Source organism: Nipponia nippon, unplaced genomic scaffold (genome assembly GCF_047370975.1).
Source record: "Nipponia nippon isolate SJK-2023a ecotype South Korea unplaced genomic scaffold, ASM4737097v1 scaffold_2, whole genome shotgun sequence".
In the NCBI taxonomy this organism is placed as follows: Eukaryota; Metazoa; Chordata; class Aves; order Pelecaniformes; family Threskiornithidae; genus Nipponia; species Nipponia nippon.
Genome location: NW_028262336.1, coordinates 99,737,595 through 99,758,160, shown reverse-complemented (window position 1 = coordinate 99,758,160; position 20,566 = coordinate 99,737,595). Strand labels below are relative to the sequence as shown.

At 41.3% G+C, this 20,566-nt stretch overlaps 1 protein-coding gene across 1 annotated transcript; it reads left to right on the top strand.

Moving 5' to 3' along the window:
• The first annotated feature begins 1,309 nt into the window (after positions 1-1,309).
• Positions 1,310-19,668, top strand: CPB2 (carboxypeptidase B2). The gene is made up of 11 exons (XM_009463150.2): positions 1,310-1,380; positions 5,439-5,514; positions 8,172-8,296; positions 8,388-8,496; positions 9,034-9,135; positions 9,682-9,786; positions 12,454-12,570; positions 13,564-13,654; positions 17,208-17,410; positions 19,275-19,359; positions 19,484-19,668. The coding sequence occupies exons 1-11, from the start codon at positions 1,310-1,312 to the stop codon at positions 19,666-19,668; spliced, it is 1,269 nt and encodes a 422-aa protein (XP_009461425.1).
• Positions 19,669-20,566: the final 898 nt, after the last annotated feature.

The window sequence follows — 20,566 nt, the reverse complement described above, 5'->3', positions numbered from 1 at the left end:
ATAGCAGAAAGTCTCCCCTTTTTCCCACTTAATTAATACTTTAAGACATAGAGAAATATGATCCTTTTCTTTCTTTTGTTACCAGCAACCCCACTCCGTCAGCTTTTCGATCTCCTCTGTTACACCTATCTCAGCAGATCCAATTCTTCTTTAAATTCATATCTGTGCATCAGACATTTCCAGATGAAAGCATAGCTGGATGACCAAGTTTCATCTCCTGTATTTTATACTCTGTTGGCAGCTTCCTTTTGCTTACATGAGGGAAGGGCATCTGAACCATCGGTTTAAAAATCAACCCCTGTGGCAGAGCGCTGCCCACTGCCCTTGCCAGGAAGCGCCTCTGAACCTTACCAGAACTTCCTATTTGTTTGAACAACATCTAGAAAAGATAAAATAGGAACTACAAAAATCTAGGTAAGGTGTCAGTGGTTCAGCTTCCTGTGAGAACAGAACGTACATGGAGATCACCTATTCTGGACATGTCAAATTCATTCAGCTTTTCAGCATGTCCTGTCTGGACAACCGTGGATAGAAATATGGGAGGCAAATCTTGGGGCATGCAAAAATTAATAATAAGGAGACGAAGAGTCACTGGTACCTTTTCTTGAAAAGCTAACCCAGTGTGACATGTGGAAAATGCATGGATGTCAGAACATCACAGAAAAGAGGGCATGGAGCAACACAAGCAATCTGAAATCCTTGGATGGGTTGGGTGTTAACCAAAGAGGTAAAGGCCAGCTGCGGAAGACGAAGACCCAGTTGATGTGCTCCATTCTGAACTAGAGGAACGGTCCTCAGTAGCAAGAGTGTCATGTTCCACTTGCTCCTTGTTTTTTCTGCTAGCAAATGCCAGCAAAAGAAGCTTTCCTGCTCAGGATTTTTCCATTTGGACTTAATAACATCACTCCCACTCCTCTCACCCAGCTCCACGCTTGGCTGTGATGTGCTATAGGAGTGCTGAATGCAGAGCACGCTGCTGGACCTCCGCAAACATTAGAGGATCACCAAAACTTTGTGCTTGCTGTTCTTTCTTATGTTTGTGGTTGATAGCCACAATGAAATGACACAAAGGCTGAGATGACAAAGTGACTTGTCAATATGAAATGTCCAAAATGTACCTTATCCTTTTGTGGATGGACCTCCCCAGGGAGCTCTGTCATATTGACTTAGCCACCAGGAGTTTGGGGTCGAGGTGAGAGAGAGTATTAAATTTTAACCACTCTTTAAATAACATTTTTGAAATCAATAATGTGGGTCCTGAACCCTTGGCTTTCCAGTTGCATTTGGTTTCATTGCGGGTGCCGTCAAGATGAAGTTTTACCTGTTCTTTTTTACCCTATTTATCTGGATTCAAGAGAAGCATGGCTTGGCTCTTCCAAGGTAAATATCTGATGGTGCTACTGGGCTTTTAGTGTGTGGTGAGTAGGACAGGGAAAGTACTGAAGCAAAATAACTCCAAGTTGCATAAGAAAACATTTGGCAAAGGTTGACATTTATTTATTGCTGTTGTAATTGGATATGTGGTTCAATTTAACATATAGATGGTGGAGGAAATGAAATTATTCTAAGTCTTCTTTGCATCCATAAATCCTATGTTTTTAATCATATTAAAACTATTCTTTTTGGTCTAAGTGCAAATCAGTTCTGTTCATTCAGTGCTTTTGAATGCCAATAAAGGGCATTCTGAAACTTAATGGGAAAAAATAATTTGCTTCATTTGCCTTAAAACAAGACCTTAAATGAATTACTTCTTGAGGTAGAGAGAGAAACCATTTCAGAAAGTGCTAACAATCTGGTTTTTTTCTAAAGCAGCTTTTACGATTATTTTTCTGTTCATAAATCATTTTTGAATAACCATTTGGTATTTGTACAATGCTTCAGAAGCAGCTTTATTGTTACCTATCGATAAACTTCAGAAATGCCCTGAAACCAAATGCTTTGTTAAAACATGAGAACATATGTCAGAGATGAAGACAGCCAAAGTGCTTTTATTTTCTACATGTACAGCTGGTTTAAAAACCTGAAATGTTTTAATAGGTAGGACTAAAAGGATAAGCCCCTCACGTGGTGATATTAAGCAAGATGAACAACCTATAGGAATCACGATTAAACACAGGCTGCTCCCAGGACTGAAATACCTACACAAATAATAGTGAATTATGTCTCACAGCCCTTCTGCAACTCCGCACCACAAGCCAGTGGGCAGACCTGTGACAGGTGAACACCTCTCGAGTTCATGCCTTAAAAAGAGGATCTTTCATCTCCACTTGTGTTGCAATCATATTTTGTCGTGGATTGCTACGGAGGTGTGAGGGTTAAAGTAGGGGGACAGTTAAACATGTTTTTAGGTGAATTCAGTGGAGAAATATTGCTCTGTGCTACCTGAAGGTTCATTTATTTCATGTTTAAATAAAACACTGAGTATCTGTCCCTTACAGAAGAATATGGCATTTCCCACTGGAAAGCATGAATCTAAGCCTCCCAGCCCCGGTTATGAAAATGGCTAAAACAATGAGATTTTAAAGGTGATATATTATACCTGACTTTTTACTTTTATTTGAGTGCTGGTGTTGAAGGATTTAACAGTCATGTATTAAAGCTTCCCTTTGCAAGGTTATAGTGTGATTACTGCATCTGGACTTCTAAGAAAAATACGAAACATTGTGAGACTTGTGAAAGAGCTGATAACACTGGAAAGACACCTAGCTCACTTGTAGGGGAAGGGCAAGGCTGGAGGCTGTTTGAGAGCCAGCAAGGTGGGAGAAAAGAGAGCCCACAGGCAGACATCATGTGCTCCAGGCAGATGAACAGCTTACATGGTCCAGGAGAACAGGAGAAGATGCTGGCAGTGCTCCTCTGGTGACACTACCTGCTAGAGCCAGACAGATATTCAGCTGGAGTCAAGTAGGGAGGCCTCTCTTCTGGAAATGTTAGTCAGAAAGAACATGCAAGGTTTAAATGAAGCCAGGCTATGAGGACAGAGAGACACATCCATGCTGATGCCTTGTTTTTGTGGGCCTGTGTGATATGTGATGCTGACAGCCTTCCTAGTGACTGAGAAATGCAATGGAGAGAAGGGATGAAGAGACTGAGATGCCTGCAGAGAGCCGGCACTGATTTATGTCTATCTGTGAGATGGTGGCCAGGGCCCATGGATGGGATTCATCTGACTATATTGGATTTCTACACAGTTCTGCATGGGAACAAGTCCCCTGCACCTTCCTGTACAGCTAGTGGAGAAAAATACCTGTATTTAGGTTATAATTCATTCCAGTTTAGCACACACATCTAAATTAGCTCAGGTTAACTGGACCCTGAAAGTGCCTGTTTCTTTATTGAGAGTGACTAGCTCAGATGAAGATACCAAAATCATCTAAAATGAACTGTAATGTGTTCCACTCACTCTGTCACAGCTGTAGGATAAGACCTGAGCATTGTAGTGTGGGGATGGCAGCTGGACTTCTATTTACCCAGAGGTAAAAGGGAGAGGAAAAAGAGATGGGGAACAGCAATAGAGTCCAGTGGGACCCTGGCAGAAAGTTGGAGGAGGGGAATGAGAGGGATCCTCTTAAGGACAAACTCAAGGAGCAACCAGGGAAGCAGGGCATGAGGACAGAAAGTGAAAGAAAAGAGGAGTGTTCAAGATGAACATGTCCAGCCGTACCAGGGCAGCAGGCAGGGCAAGGAAGCTGGGAGTGGAGGGTTGTTTCTGAGATTGGTATAAAGGCAATAATTAGAGCTTTTGTCTCGGCGTTTTCTAACAGGAGTGGGGCAGAAGACAGATGAAAGAGGGTATAATGCCAAATCGAAGCAGAGGAACTGAGAAGCCTAACGGCTACAATTTCGGCTGTTAATACTCCCCATGTTAAACATGACTACCAGAGCAAGGGCAGAACTTGGATCAGCTTGTTCAGTGTATTCAGGTCCTACCAACGAGAGCTATAGAGGAAATGCTGCTAGCTACCACCTGTCCAGTACTTACTGCACCCAGCTGAAATATTTGTGCAACAAATGGTGGGGTACAAGTACATACCAGCTTCCTCCTTACGGCACTCTCGGGCTGTAGGAATCATAGGATGAGACCAGATGCAGCAGCCTTTTTCTGGTCTCCCCTGTGAAAAGACTTCCCCAGATAGAAGAAGATAAATTTTAAAGTAGCCCCAAATATACTCTTTGGAGTGCACTGGCCTAAAGATATAGGTAAACTGCCAACCCTGCTTATCCCTCATTGCTTTTTGATGCTTTGTCAAATGATGGTGGAGGCAAAAATAGGGCTGGCATATTGTTCGTTCTGCATGAGAAACAACAGCGATTGCTCGAAGCCTGGCTAAAAGCAGAAAAGATGAATCACCTGGTTCCCAGATGCTGTCAGGTCTCTGCTTGAAATCAGTCACAACAACGAGTTGTGACAATCATGTTATGCAGCTTGAAAACACTAGTTTTGAGAGCCCTGCCTGTTTTCTTTTCAGAACAGTCCTTGCAGACAGGGCTGGCAGGGACTTCCACAGTGCCCGGTTTAGGCACTGCCACCAACTCCACACGATTACAGGGCTGAGAGCCACCCCAGCCCAGAAAATGGAAATAGGGGTCTGACATTCTCCTGCGTCTCCTCCTTGTACACACACCAATTATTTTAATTATCTATCCAATGCAGTTTTGAACTACATCGCTTGCAGGGCACTGAAGATCAGGGCTGGATTTACAATGCAAAGCGGTATGTTTTCTTTCCAGACAGTGAATTTCACTTCTGTCACCGATGATGAAGTCAGGCATGGAGTAGCTGGGAAGCGCCATCTCATGTACAGCATGTCCGGACCATGGGTTTCAAGTAGAAAGGGAATACAAGTTACCGGGCAAAGAGGGAGATGACAGTGGTATAGATCAACTGAAACCATACCTGGCTGAGGGACAGAAATGAGGAGATCAGAAGAACTGGACTGGAGTAGGAATGATGATGGCCTCTGCACATCTCCAAATATACAGATAGCCTCTGCACATCTACAAAACATCATGTTTGGCATTTGCCAAACTGGGAGGGCTTTTGCTCTGCTGAACTGTGACTGAGACTGAGAAACTCAGGGGAGGAGAGGAGAGCTGTCTTCCTAGTCTAGGCTAGTTTTCCACTGGTGCTGCTGGACTCCAGATTAGCTGGGGCTGGTTTCTGTTGTGCTGGTGCCAGCTCCCAGGAGTGATCTCAGAGTCCAGCAGCAGATATTGGCTACCAAAGCCCTGCACCACCTCTTTCATGGATTTTACTGACTGGCAGAAGCAGAGGCTGGAACAGGGCTCAGCATCTTCACTACTGAATCTTCTTTTAGTTCATGGCAGCCACGCCAGGGAAGACGAAGAGAAAGAGACCAAGCCTGCTTCTCTATTTTTGCCTGACCTAGAGTGTTCCAATGACCAATGTATTTTACATAAATACCCTTGTTTTTCAGGGATGAAGTTTTGTGGGCTCTCCCACAAACAGACAAACAGGTTGAAGCCCTTCAGGATTTACTGAACACCACCGAGGTAAACAGATCCCTCTGTCTCTCTGGTCTCTAGGCCAAATTCTTCCCCAAAGTGCACTAATACTGTACCCCCCCCCCACCTCCGAGAAAGATTTAGCCCACTTTCATTCATTTGTCCTAATACAGTAACTCAGAAAATGCTTCGTTTTCATTGCTCTGCTACGAGCTCAGATTTCTGCAATTGATTTTGTGTATTAAGACACTGCAAAATTGGCAAAGGACCAACACACAGTAAGTAGAAATGCATTTGCAAAGGAACCTCAGTGCTTTAGACCAATGCAATCTTGACCTATATGACCTGCACGGCTTTGAAGATCGGGACTGGATTTTTGTGGTATTTTTCTTAAAGCAGCATTTAGAAGACAAAAATATCTTAAGCAATACATTTTTTTTATTACTTCTAACTTTCATTAAAGCATAGAGTACTTAATTAAAATAAGGCATCTCTTCCTCTTCAAAAGCACTTGCCCAATCACACCCTCTCAGTTTGAAGCCAACTCTCTGCAACAAAGGTATAACCATTCCCTTGACCAACATAATTTACAGGGTGATTGAGGATGTGTCTCAGATGACTGAGAGCTTTTAATGGTGCCAATGCCCAGTCTTTCTCTGTCTATCTTGGCTCCTATTCATTTTGTGTCCACCCCAAAATCCTACTAGTCTTCTGCTGTCCCTACTAGCATCTTCTGATCCTTCCCTTCAGTTCTCACATACCTTGATAACCTTCCTTGCTCTTTTCCACCTCCACAAGTCAACTCACATATCCATCTCCTTTGCTGTACCAAAATAAATCTCCCTTCCTCCATCTTTTCCTCACCACCGTCATTCTTCACTTTCTTGTACACAGGAGCCCCAAGAAGTCATGAAGAACAACTGCAGTACATTCGGTGCAGAGATAGCATGTGGTGGTTTCTACCGAGTCACTTATGTGACTATGCAAACTGAACATTTTTCAAGGGTTATAAACTGGCCTTTTTTTTCCCATGGCTATAAATTGGGCAAGTTATAAGAAGAAAAGGTAAAGGGAATAGGACAAGGAAAGGGAAAGGGAAAGGGAAAGGGAAAAGGAAAGGGAAAGTGAAAGGGAAAGCGAAAGGGAAGACACAAACAGTACCTCCCAACAAATTTTAATGGTTACAATCTAGCAAAAAAGAAGCAATTGAAAATGAGCATCTTACAAGAAGAATTATCAGGCTAATTATAGGTGTTACTCCTGCAAAAACTGGAAAGCAAAACCCTAAAACAAAGGAAATGCTTTGTTCTTACAGCACACACATTGCAGGTAGCATCCATCAGAAGACCCAGATGCAGGAACACCTACGACAGCCTTTTGTAGCTGCCCCTGGGCCAATATTGACCGTTGCTGATGATGGGTAAAGAGACCAATAATCATATGCATTATCAAAGTTTCCCATTTCCCATTCATTGCTCCTCTGCCACCTCAGCTGTGTCAGTCCAGAGTTCCTTAGTTTTCCTTACTCTCAATTCAAAGAACGCCTACACTAAAGAGAAACTAAATCTGAACTGGTGCACATCAGTGCAGATAGCAGGCTAGCCAGGGCAACAGGGAAATCGGTGCTGGGGAGCTAAGCATCCAGCTTGCTTCTTGGATGGGTTTTCCAAGCAATGCTGAGCCGTGCCATGCTGTCACTACCCTGCCAATAATGTCGGAGATGGTTACACTGAGACTAGCTCAGCCATTTGTACAGCACATTGTAGTCATATATCCAGGGGCCAAATGTTTTACCATTTATTGTTCCAAAGTCTTGATTAAAAGCATGGATGAGTTTTCTGTATGATTTTGCAGACATGGTCTCTCTGAGAAATGAGTGTGGTAAAGAGTTGACAGCTGATACGTGCCTGGAAACATGGTGCCCTAAATTGAATATAATATTTCTGGTGCAACTGCACCAGAAAGGAAAAAAAATAAACCCTATTGTCTGGCGGCTCCACGCTATATGTCTTCAAAAATGCATCCAAGAATTATGTTGACCTTTTTCACACTGTAAATTCATGCCTAATTTTCTCCTTACTGTCACCCCTGGATCTTTTGGTATTATTGGTTCTAAAGTTTCAGTCTTTTATTGAATATGTTGGCTTCTGATTTTGCTATTGTAAAAGATCTAATTTTACCAAGAAGAATCTCATTTTCTTATTTTCCTCCCATTTCTAATCTCTGTATTGCTGCTTCAACTTGACTTATATTCAAACCGCTTCTGGCATTTATTTCCTCCCTGATCAAAGTCATCAGCAAATTCTATAACTACAAAGACTGGTCTGATCTTCATTAATTCTCCAAATACCCTCAGGGAAAATAACTCTCAGTAGACTTGAAAGCACACAACACAATAACCAGCTAAACATATCTATTATACTAGAAATACTATCTCAGAAAAGGTTATGTTCCTGTCTTTGTTCTTGATTTATGAATTTATGTGCAGAAGTCATTATAGACGTTTCTTAAATACACACGTTTCATTTTCAGCAGTAGCAGAATGCTATAACACAGCACAGGGAACATCGAACTGCTTGTTACAAGTGGTGTCTTAAATTGAAAACATATGCTTTGATTATTTTCAAAATACTTATTAAATGTTAGTACGAATATCTTTTCTTTCCTCAGTAAAAAAAAATAAAATACTTTTGGAAACTTTGCAGGTCATTCTTTGGCAACCTGTTGTGGTTGAAAACATCAAGAAGGACAAAGAAGTCCATTTCTACGTCAGGGCATCCAGCATAAACAGCATAAAAGCTCAGTTAAGGCAACTGACCATCCAACACAAGTATGTATTTTTTATTTGTTGTCATGAGTGCTTCTGTAAAGTTGTTTGTCATTTATTTAACAGGAGGTTGTGCTCTCTCTTTGTTATTCAGAGTCTTGCTGGGAGATGTTCAAGGACTTATTGAAAAACAGACTACCAATGACACAGTCAGCCCACGCAGTTCTTCATCATATTATGAAAACTACCATTCGATGAAAGAAGTAAGATATTTTTATTGTAATCCTCTGTAGGTTCAATGGGTGAAATTTGTCTCATGGTTGAGAATGGAGATAGGGAAAGAAATCATCAATAGGTAAATAATTACCATTGTATTGCTCAACCACTGAGAGTTGTATTTACTGTAATGCCTTCATAGAGAAAGAAAGAAGCACCAGACAACATCTCTCATACATGTATTGCCTCGAACTGCCATTCAAATGCAGTCAATACAGAAGCAAAACGAAGTTACAAAACAACATACAGATATTTAAAACATGAAATGAATAATAATTTAACAAAACAGAACTAAAAAGGAATATCAGGGCTATACTTGGACTGTGTTGTGACTGTATCTTACTGTTTGTTTTAAGAGAAATTAGAGTCAGGCAACTGGTAAGTGGGCTCAATTGCTAGTTTTTCTTTCCTATCAGCTAAAGAGGCAGGATTTTGGGAGGAAGAATGAATTTAAGTCTAGACCACTTTCAGGGATGAAGGAAAACAATAGGGAGAAGACCTATTTACTAACTTCATCCTTGCAGATATATCATTGGATGGAAGAAGTAGTGAAAGTCCATTCTGACCGCCTCCAGAAAATATATATTGGATCATCATATGAAAAACGACCACTTTATGTTCTGAAGGTACAGCTGTGACTTACTGCAAAAACTTTCCAAGTACTAATGTAAACAAGTGATGGGTTTTGGCCAGAACACTTTCTTAAATCTATACTTATATGCATATTTTTGTGTTTTTTAGAAGTTTCCTAAGTTCTTCCAGTAAGATACATTACCTTTGCAAAGGCATTTGACCACATTAGGTTCCTTGTTGGGTCACAAAGAAGTTATCACATGTAGGCCATCATCCAAAGGCATGAAATACCAGCATGGTGGATACCGTCCTCTGTTGACTATGAAGCCAATCTAGTTTGTTGCCCTGCATAGTTGGTGATCTACTCACTTGACCTCAGGTCTTGCTGTAGTCTTAGTGTCTACGTTAGGAGCTTGCTGCAAGTAGCCTGAATATGGCTCTCTGGCTGTATGTGAACGTAACTGACAGCAGTATCCTGGCCCTAAGCTCTCCCCGCAAGACAGACGCTGCTTCTTCCATCTTAGTTACCCTTTTCACTTCCACTTTTATGTGGTACACTTTACAACGGTGACATTTCAATACAATTTCTCTTTTGTCAGCTTTCTAAAAGCCAGGAAAAGTCCAAAAGTGCCATATGGATTGACTGTGGTATCCACGCTAGAGAATGGATTTCTCCTGCTTTTTGCCTGTGGTTCATAGGCCATGTGAGTAGATAATCACATCTGATTACTGTTTTCAAAGCAAAGTAAAAAATCTTGATGCCATTTACCTTCTCTGTCCAATCACACTCTAAACTCCATAAAGTCTTAATCTATTTACTTCCACAACACCAACACATGAGATTTGTGTCTAAGCTGCATATGTAGCAGTGAGTGTGTGTGCATGTGTGTGTGTCAGCAGATGGAGGGGGGGGCGGTGTGAGAGAGACAGAAAGTCATATGGATCAAATGCAAAAGAGCTCGGATGTATTCTCAAGTATGAAAGAAACTTCAAAGTATGTGCAGCAAATTCAATAGAGATCTTTAAAATTATGAATGGTCAGGGATGGAGAGGGCATGCCAGGAAAAGCAAGTATTTGGTAATCTACTAGGGCTATGTCTATGCTGCCACACGGATCCAAGGAATGATCTTGGCTCTGGGCCATGCAGCACTTGGTGGCTTATGCCCATATTACTCCAGCTGGCACTGCCTGGAGTGGATCAGAGGACACCCAGAGTGAGCTCAAGCTGTCCTACAACACTTGCCTGTTCCCGACTTGCCTTAATAGAGCAATAGGTACCCCGCACTTGTCTGCTCCAGGCATGGCATACCTCCACACCAGCATGTGCACCTGCAGTCTCTGCTTAGCACTTGCTGTGATGTGTCATCTGCTGCTGCGTCTGCTGCTACTGCTCCTCCGCCTCCTGCCTCTGCGTTTTCCATTTGTGCTCCTGCTTTTTTCTGGATCTGCCTCATTCTGCGAATGAGGCCACACAAGCCACCTTTTTCTGAAGGTACCATCCCTGCTAGAGACACCCTCATTTCAGACCTCCAGAACATGACCAACAATACCAGCCACACACATAGCACCAGTTCACAGAAACTAGTAAATCACTGTTGGGATTGGACTGTAGTATGGGCTTAGCCCGACCAGCCTTGATGTGCAGCCGCAGACCAATGGTCACACCTGATCTTTAATATCTACACTGCTCAGGATAGTGAAAAAAGGAATGCCAAAAGATACAACATCCATGGTTTGCACCTGGATCTTAACATATGTTGCCTTGGTCTTTTTGAATTTAAGGCATCTCTGCTTAACTCATTATGCTGAGATGCTGGTCCAGTTCCCGGTATGGACCAGGAAAAGGCTCCTAAGGTCTTTCTGGCCCAGACAAGGTTGCCCAGCCTGCTCAGTTAATGTCCTGAGATATTATTTATTGCTACTTTTTCACAAAAGCAAAGTTCACAGTAAAAATAAGCTAGATGAGATTGAGACTTCACAATCACCAGGACTGTAGCCAGAGAAACAACATAGATGAGTCCTGGAAACATGAATTATGTTTTGACCATGATGGAACTAAATAATAATGATGATGATGACGATGACGACGACGATGATGATGATGATGATGATGATGATGATGATGATGATGATGATGATGATAATAATAATAATAATAATAATAATAATAATAATAATAATAATAATGAAGAATGTGTTTATTTCTGTCCTCAGTCACAACTATAAAACCTCAATGACTATAACATTTGAAAGGAGACTACAGAAGTTAGGGACAGATACGGCTGAATGTACCTTGTGACCGACTGATAATCCAGCCTTCCAGGTTCCCTTGGAGAGAAATGCATTTGCCCTTTTCATGCTGCTCCAAATAATTACCAGCTATGTTGTCACTTTGCCAGTGACACGTCCCTGCAGCATTTTTCAGAAGTAACAAGCTGAACATTTAGGTTCTCCATGCCCTTGATCTAATTTATGTGTTTTAAATTTAAATTTTATTTCTATATCACTTCATGAAGTAACATTTTAAAATCTGACATTAATACACATCTGCACACACACAATAAAATCACTGGCTCTCTCTAGCAAATCCTAGGCATTCTTTATAATGGGTCCACTCTTTATCATTAAATTTTGTTGTTAAGATTGTAGAAAGATGGACGTTTCTCATTTAGTCACAGAAAGTCCATTGCCTGAGGAAAACTAGGAAGGATTTAAAATGAAAGGTGGTTTAAGTAATGCATAAAGAAAAAAAAGACATGATTAAGGACTTAGTCTATTCTAATAGTAACAAAACCACTTATCTAGGTTAAAATTTATCCCTGTGTTGTGGACCGACAACCAGGTTAGGTATCACTAAAGCCTTCAAAATAGGCTGTGAAGCAAAATTAGCAATGTAGATCTTACTGGCTGTTGGCATACAAGAGCATCGAAGTTACAATGCAACCAGAAGAAATACCGTTATGCACAGCAGCCATTTGAAATGTTACTTGTTATTTTGGGGCTTGCTTTATTTCATGCTACTTTTGTGGTATTTTGGGTGGGATGGAGGGTTACTATCATTTCTACAAGCAGCAAAAGCTCAAACCTTCCTATTAAGGCTTCCACTCTATCTCATGACCTCCCATTAACATTAAAGGACTGCAGTGTATCCGATTGACTGTATCAGTTCGATTCCTACCCTCTCCCTGGCACTTCCAACCAAAGAGCTACTTTGCTATTTAGCAATTTCTGTGATGTGATGGACCTCTATCAGGAGGCAGACTGGTCTGATAATTGCACAATTATTTTACACAGGCCATCAGGTGCCATTCTAGGAAGGTAAGAAAACCTCTATTATGAGTGCTTTTTAAGTTTTCTCTGTGCTTTATAGGCAATCCATGTGCGTGAGAGAGATCAGAACATGACAACGCTTCTGGAGCACTTTGATTTCTACGTCATGCCTGTGATGAATGTGGATGGCTATGAGTACACGTGGAGCCATCCCTCTGTATGTAGAGCTTTTTTGACAGGTTGTGCAATGTACTGATGTGCTATTTATGGGAACTATCAGTGTGTGTGCTTAGGGCAGCATTTCCATCCTGGAACTGCATGCCCCAAACTCTTAATTGGTATTTGGAACTTCTGCATCTCTGCCCTATTTAAACCACATGAAATATTGCTACTAATTGGCATTTGACCCACAGTACCCTTGTGTCTTCCAAGCTGCTGAAAATGCATTTGGAAATGACAGAATCTCATCCTGAGATTTTAATACTACCAGATGTTAGGGAACGCCTGTGTCAGCCTTCAGCAGTGAGGCTGCAAATACTGGTACAATTCAGCACAAGCTGAATAGCGTGCTGCATCACATAGAGCATAGCCAATAACTCACTCCTTCCTCCTGTGAGGTAGTCCAGTCCTCCGAGTACTTTTTGTTACAGATAAATGAAGGTACAACAGGTATCTTTTGTCCAGGATTTTATTTATTGGTTGGAAATTCCAAGCCATTGAGACGGTTCTTTGATTTTTAGATCCTTCACTCAAGTTAAAAAAACAAAAATCGCCTCCACTCTTTTACTCGCTCAGTCTTCAACCCAGCTTGGCTCACATTTGGATAACTACACATATACACTCAACAGCTGCACACCCAATTTCCAACTTTCCACATGCTGTCAGCAACGTCTATAGAAAGGTTGGACTTGGACTCCTAAACTCACAGACCTGGCCAAACTGTATGTCTTCTTCCCTCCTTCCATGGTCCAAATCCTTTGAAATCAGACCAGATGTGACCACATCTTACCTTACCCAACATTTCCTTTTATCATCCAGCCTCGCTGATAATCAGATTGTGGTTTTATAATCTTCCTTGGTCTTTTGCCTCTTCACTGGCACACGACCTGTAGGGGCCCAAGTGGGGAGTCACATTTAACTAACTAGTGAGATGGTGCATTGCTTTTCTCAGCTTTTTCCCTGAACATGGCTTATGTGTCTCTTCCCATAGAATCGGCTGTGGAGAAAGAGCCGCTCATCGCACGGTAACAGCAAGTGCATCGGTACTGACATGAACAGGAATTTTGATGCGCAGTGGTGTGGTATGACATCATTTCCTTCCTATTGTACCCGCCTCACTTTTAGCCTTTAAAATTCTTTATTTTGAAAACATTTTTATTTACTATTTCACAAAGTTGATATAAAGACAAATGCGGCTGAATATCTGTTATGAACTGGTGAACACTTCCCCAACTTGAGACACTTTTTGTTGGGACTCAGGATTTTTCCTCCCCAGATGCCACACCAGGGACTAACCTCTTCCCAGCACGATCACAAGAGACAGGGGGATCCTGGATCCTGCTCCTTGCATCACACCGTGACACACCTGGTGCAGGCTGTTGGTGGAAAGGAGGAAAGAGGTGGCCCTTGCCATGTCACCCAAGGCCTGTTGCACCATCCAGTTGGGTAGATGCTCCACCATGTTGTATGAACTGATCACCTCAGTCATCCTTCAGTAATGCCTAGCTGACCAAGATTTTTTGGCTCTCAGTGTTTGTTGTCAAGGCTATATCACATTTACTTACCCACAGGCACTTTAGTACTTGACAGGTTTTTAACAGTCCGCAGAATAGCTATCTTAAAATGCTACCCTACAGATCAGATCTGGCTTCACTCAGTACTGACACTAATGTCCTGTATGACTTTCAGTCATCTTAGTGCATTGCTAACCTGGGAATAAATATGTTTATTTACCATCCATGGCTATTATATGGAGAAAAACTTACACAGGTAAAAAAATGTCTGGATGGCTGGGCCCGAATAGTTGTGAATGGAGTTAAAATCAGCTGGTGGCTGGTCACAAGTGGTGTTCCCCAGGGCTCAGTACTGGGGCCAGTCCTGTTTAATATCTTTATCAATGATCTGGACGAGGGGATTGAGTTCACCCTCAGTAAGTTTGCAGACGACGACCAAGTTAGGTGGAAGTATTCATCTGCTGGAGGGTGTGAAGGATCTACAGAGGGACCTGGACAGGCTGGACCGATGGGCCGAGGCCAATTGTATGAGGTTCAACAAGGCTCAGTGCCGGGTCCTGCACTTGGGTCACAACAACCCCATGCAATGCTACAGGCTTGCGGAAGAGCATCTTACTTGAGTAACCAGGGAAGTATTCATACTGTTTTCAGCCATGCTACGCTCCTCTCTTAGACGTGGTTGAAAAAACAGAAGGGAGAAGCTTCAGCACCTTGCAGGGTCATTGGAGAGAAAAAACTGTACAGATGAATCTAAGCACCAAAGTCAGGTGCTCACAATAACTTAAACAGATGATTGCAAGGATCTCCCTAGGTTTCTACCTCCTTTAGTTATACAGTCAGTAAAATGCTGAAAAACAGAATCCTGTTTTTCTTAGTTAGCATAAGAATATTGTTTATACTGATTCAGATACATTAGCAACCGATAGCAATGGTTGAACAGATTTGATCCAGAACATCTTAACTGTAGAATCTCCATTATTGCTGTAGCTGTGTGAAACACCAGGAGTTCAACAGGATCCTCAGAAGAACCAAGCTGGAGTTTTATCACTTTATAATACTGTTGTAATTATTATTAGCTGTGTCAATTGAATACAATAACACAATTGTGTTCATGAGAAATGACCACAAATTCGTGGCAGCCTGCAATTTAATCTTTACTCACATACTTCTAAACAGAGAAGAGCTCTTGTCAGGAGTGCCAAATGTTCAGACTTCCATTTGCTTCAGATTTGCTTGTGAATACACTTTATCCCACTGCAAAATTCCAGGTTTCAGATCTATACATTTAATTAGAAATGCTCTGCTGTGTTTATCTGTTCTTCCTCTTCAGCTGCTCAGATAACAACCTGATGAAATTTATGAACAAAGCCTTTATGGTTTTTATGAAGAGCAAAATATACTAAATGCACTGATACCTTACGCTTTTCTTTTATACCAATAAAAAGCAAAATTACTGCACTAAAAGCAATGCATTAACTTGGCATTTGCTCTGTGGAACTAAATTTGACTGGAACCCAGACTTAAATTTTTCTCCACATTTTCCGTATCGTTTCCTTAGCTGGCTGTTCCCAGTATGATCAAGAATTTAGGAAAGCAGACAGAACATCCATCCAAGATTGCCAGCCAACAGATTCTTCATTGCCTTTTTCCTTGGACAGTACTCACTTCTGTGCAAAACAGAAGAGTGTAAAATTTAACATTCTCATTTTGCCGCTTTTTCATGATTTCACATACATGCCAGGATTTGTTTGTATTTTCATGTGCATGAATTTTCAGGGACTGTCTGTGAAATCCCCCTCGGTTCAGAAACATTAAGGCTTACACGTATATCCCAGAACACAAACGTACCATAGCCCTCTCTGCCCCAGTACCCTTGTTTCTGACCTCCCAGCCTACATATACCAGACTGTGTCTCTGTTGCCACTTCTCCCCTACAGTCTGCTGTCCTCACTATATTATTTCTGCTTCTTCTGCTGTGTCATACAAGGGTGTAGGTCATCTGAGGAGTTATTTTCAGCCACTGATATTATAAAGGGGCCTGCAGTATCTGTGGAACAGTTGAATGCATGAAAATACAGGCTTATTCTTAACATCGACAGCCAGGTTCCACCACATCACCTAGTCTTTCTGTCTATCACAACTACATTTCACCCAAATACACCTGTACAGGGCCTTGCAACTTCTAATTAACTAGAACATGTATATATAGATATATCAAAATTTTTAAGTGTTTTGGGGTCCAGATGTGCTCCCCACTACCTTGTGGCATGCTATAGATCTTCCCTAGATATCACTGGCACCAGAAGATGCTTCCTTCTCTCCTGTATCAATGATAATAGCTTGCGTTGCTTCTACAGGGCTGCTGCTCTGCAGATGTAACTGGCATTACTGATTTCTGGAAGATGGACATCTGTTAAAGTGTCCCAATGCCCAGGAATGAAGAAAGTCTTGCGAGTGTTAAAGTACTCAGTGACCTTTATTCCTGCATAGGATTTAAGATAAAATGTCCATTTAAACTACAGATAGTAGCAAAGGGGAAAATCTACAAAATTTATTAAAACATGAAGAGCTGACATTTAACACTAAAGATCCTGGCTGCTTCCAGAAAGTTATTTGGTCTAATTCTGAAGATAGCAAAAAATGATGAATCCTAGTTGTCTCCTTGGTAACTTGTTCCAGTGCCTAGTTTTCCTCATTCTTAAAAACCTTCATTTTGAGTTGTGTTTCTTCAACTTCCAATTGGCAGTTTGCTTTCCCCCGAGATTAAAGAATCACTTAGAAATACCTTTTTCCCGTAGTACTTCTAGATTTTAAGAAGGGATCTCACAATCTTGTCCTTGATGAATTTAAATGGAGCATATTCATCCTCTCCTCTAAGACTTTTTATCCAGTCTTTGAATCATTTTTTTTCTTCACCTTCTCCAATTTTTTTCAAGAGTATGGTAGGTCAGAAATCCTAGTAGGCTTGCACTGATTTCTACAAGCATGAGAGTTCTTTCCACAGCATGGCAGAGTCCACGATTTCTTGTGTATTAGCATCATACTCTGCTCTTTCATTAGACGAACAAAAATGCAGAAGGGAAGAAGTTAAGGAGTAACACCATGCGCTTTTCTGTTACAGGGAAAGGAGCATCTCCCAATGAATGTCAGGACATATACTGTGGACCCTACCCAGAGTCTGAGCCTGAAGTGAAAGCAGTGGCTCGCTTTGTCAGAGATCACAAAAACATCATTAAAGCCTACATAACCATGCACTCTTACTCCCAGTTGGTATTGTTTCCATATTCTTACACTACGGAAAAAAGCAAAGACCATGAGGAGCTGGTAAGTCTTCCCATCTCCTGAAGTTTCACATTTATTTCAGAACGTCTTACCCTGCTTGGTTAGGCTTGTAATGAGGGAGTCACAGTGCTCTGAGGATCAAGAATTAGGAAATGAGATTTCTCTTAACATTCCGAAGAACTTAAAGAAGTCTGGGCCGGTCTAGCAGTGCGTAAGTCAGCAAGCTTCTTCTGAAGACTACGGAAAAATGAAAATATTTATTCCAGATTGATAACACATCAACAACCCCCGATATGTTGAAGCTGCTGCTAAAAGAGCAGACTCTCAGTTTTTTTGGACACAATATTTGTGCAAATTCCTGATTATGCTTTATGGTTTACACAAACTCTGAAATTACTTGGGTGTGTAACTCTGAAAAATACCCTCCACACACCTAAGCAATGAGGTATTCTGGTGGACACTTGCTGTTTTTATTAAGGTTTTTGCTAGGGATAGTTATTTTAAATGGTCCTAATGGCAGGATGGAAAACATGTCCTGCTTATATAGAGTTTTACATTCTTGAACCACAACATCCCACAGTAAAAAGTCTCCCAGAAGACAGGCAGAGTTCAAAACAGAAAGAGTAGCCACTGCTTTTTCCCACTGACCATAAAATTCTGGGTTTTTCTAGATCTGGAAAGGATATCCAGGCTAAAATGGGATTTGTTAACACAGAGTAATCAAGCCAGAAGAGTAGGTGGACAGCTTAGTCATATTCTTCTTATGTAAAGACATCAAATTCCCTAGAGCAAGGAATTCCCTTTCCTGCACTTCCTAGCCCACTTTTGGTATTTCCTAGGCTCCAAGTGCTGAGGCAACGAATTATTTTATTTGCAGTAAGGGCTCCTGCCTAGCAGAAAGAAAGGAGCAGAAATCATGTAAAGGTGACCAGAAAGCAGGTTTGCAGGCTTTGGGATTTGCCATATGGGAAGACAGCGAAAGTCTGAGGTGGACAGGTCATTTCATATGCTATATGACATAAGGACAAGCAGTAAGAGAGTTTCTAAAGATATAGGATTGACATTTGCACACACTGCTGTCATTTATTCTGCTTTTCAACCTCATGCATCTCCCATGCCACTTAACATATTTTATTTTTAAAAAGCATATAAACCATTTTATTTTAAAAAACAAATGTTGTATAGATAAGAGGACTGTAATAAGTACACAATTAATGCATTGGAAGCATCCTACTTTGCTAGACAAAACCCCAGACAGTCCAGTATCGCATTTCCATTGGTAACTAGTGCCAGTGTGTTCAGAAGAAATGAAAAAAATCCAGTAATGTAAATACAGAGTAATCTAACTCCAAACAACATATATTCTTATGCTGTCCTGGTTACTGTTTAATTTCCTGAAACAAACCATTTTATATACTGCAATTAAAAAAATGCAGTTGTGAGTAAACAGTAATAATGCATTTGTGACTCCTTCCCTGTAAAGCAGAAAGAGATGCGCTAATTCTGAGCATTTAAGTCTTCTTCATGGCTTAAGAGTAGAATTCCCTCAATGAAAATCTTTTTCTGCTGTTTTTGTCAATACTACATAAATCAACAGTGACTTAAATACTGTGGCAGAAAAGGAAAAATATGAGACACATGGGAACAAACGGTTTGACAACAGTTGGCTTCCTGAAGTGGTGGTAAGGTCCCATCTATATTTTTTTATCTAGCTACAGCAGAAATGCAATCTGTAGCAGGGGCATATGCTGAAAATTTTAACCACATTCTGTGGGTTTTCTAGAGCCTTTTGTAAGAGTATTTAACTAATGTAAGATCCAGAGCGCAGTGTAAGTAAATCCTAACTGCATACATATTAACTATTATCACAAGGCTACAAAGCTAATCAAGTTTTGTTTAATTTCAGGAAAGTCTGGCAAAGAAAGCAGCTAAAGCTATAAAGAGGACCACAAAGAAAACTTATAAACTTGGTACTGGTGCACAAACAATTTGTAAGTATGACTTTTCTACAATAGGCATGACAGCATATCCTTGCTAGCATCAGAAGACAGCTTTTGAACAGAAAACTGAAGTTCTGGTTTCAGGTAACTTATCTATTTTCCCTTGCTCACATAGATTTAGCTCCTGGAGGTTCAGACGACTGGGCTTACGATCTTGGCATTAAATATTCTTTTACCATTGAGCTTCGGGACACAGGAACTTACGGATTTTTGCTTCCTCCTCAACAAATTAAACCAACTTGCTTAGAAGCTCTTTCTGCCGTCAAAGAGATAGCTCAACATGTTCTTCAAAATTTGTGATGCTGAACATAATTCCAGCATGACTGTACTTAGTTAGCTCAAATAATAATAAAAAAGCTTGCTGCTTTATTAAAATTATTTATATATAGGCAAAAAAAAAAGAATGACTGCACCCCCTATACTTCATTTTAGAATACATCAGGTTTTTTCAACCATACTTATATACCTATACCTACGACGGTAGTTCAGTGCACTACAGAGAGAGAGAGAGAGAGAGAGAGAGAGAGAGAGAGTGCACATTATAAGGGGAAAATAGCATAGATAATCTTATGTCCTTCTAGATGGTGGGAACTCCAGGTGATGTAGCATCAAATGGGCCTCTGATTGACACACGGCATGCTGGGCATTGCCCATCCATAGAAGAGATTCCCCCATTTCGGTCATTCAAGCTATTATAGGATTTCCTGACAAGAAAACAAGCCTATTCATTGTTTCCACTGTCAAACGTAAAGGCCGTTCACATGAGAACTTCTTGCTGCACGCTGAGATAAAGGCAAGGACACACAGGTGGCCAAATCACTGACACCGCGGGGGAGCTGCCCACAGGCTCCTCTGCCACAATTAGCTGGCGAAGTTTATTTATCTCGCGGCAGAGGGTTTGTGCAATGCAACACGGGCCTGAAGACTTTATACCAAGGCTGGCAGTGACAGGACAAGGGGCAACAGTTTCAAACCGAAAGAGGGTCGGTTTCGATTGGACCTAAGGAAGAAATGTTCTCCTGTGAGGGTGGTGAGGCACTGGCACAGGCTGCCCAGAGAAGCTGTGGATTCCCCACCACTGGAAGTGTTCAAGGCCAGGCTGGACGGGGCTGTAAGCAACCCGGCCTAGTGGAAGGCGTCCCGGCCCACGGCGGGGGGTCGGACTGCATGACCTTCAAAGGTCCCTTCCAACCCAAAC

What these genes read in the sequence shown, in the direction of transcription:
- CPB2 (XM_009463150.2), top strand. Translation starts at nt 1,310, where the DNA reads ATGAAGTTTTACCTGTTCTTTTTTACCCTATTTATCTGGATTCAAGAG. An exon ending in GACCACTTTATGTTCTGAAG is followed by an intron (nt 9,136 to 9,681) that starts GTACAGCTGTGA and finishes CTCTTTTGTCAG; the next exon opens with CTTTCTAAAAGCCAGGAAAA. An exon ending in TTTTGATGCGCAGTGGTGTG is followed by an intron (nt 13,655 to 17,207) that starts GTATGACATCAT and finishes TTTCTGTTACAG; the next exon opens with GGAAAGGAGCATCTCCCAAT.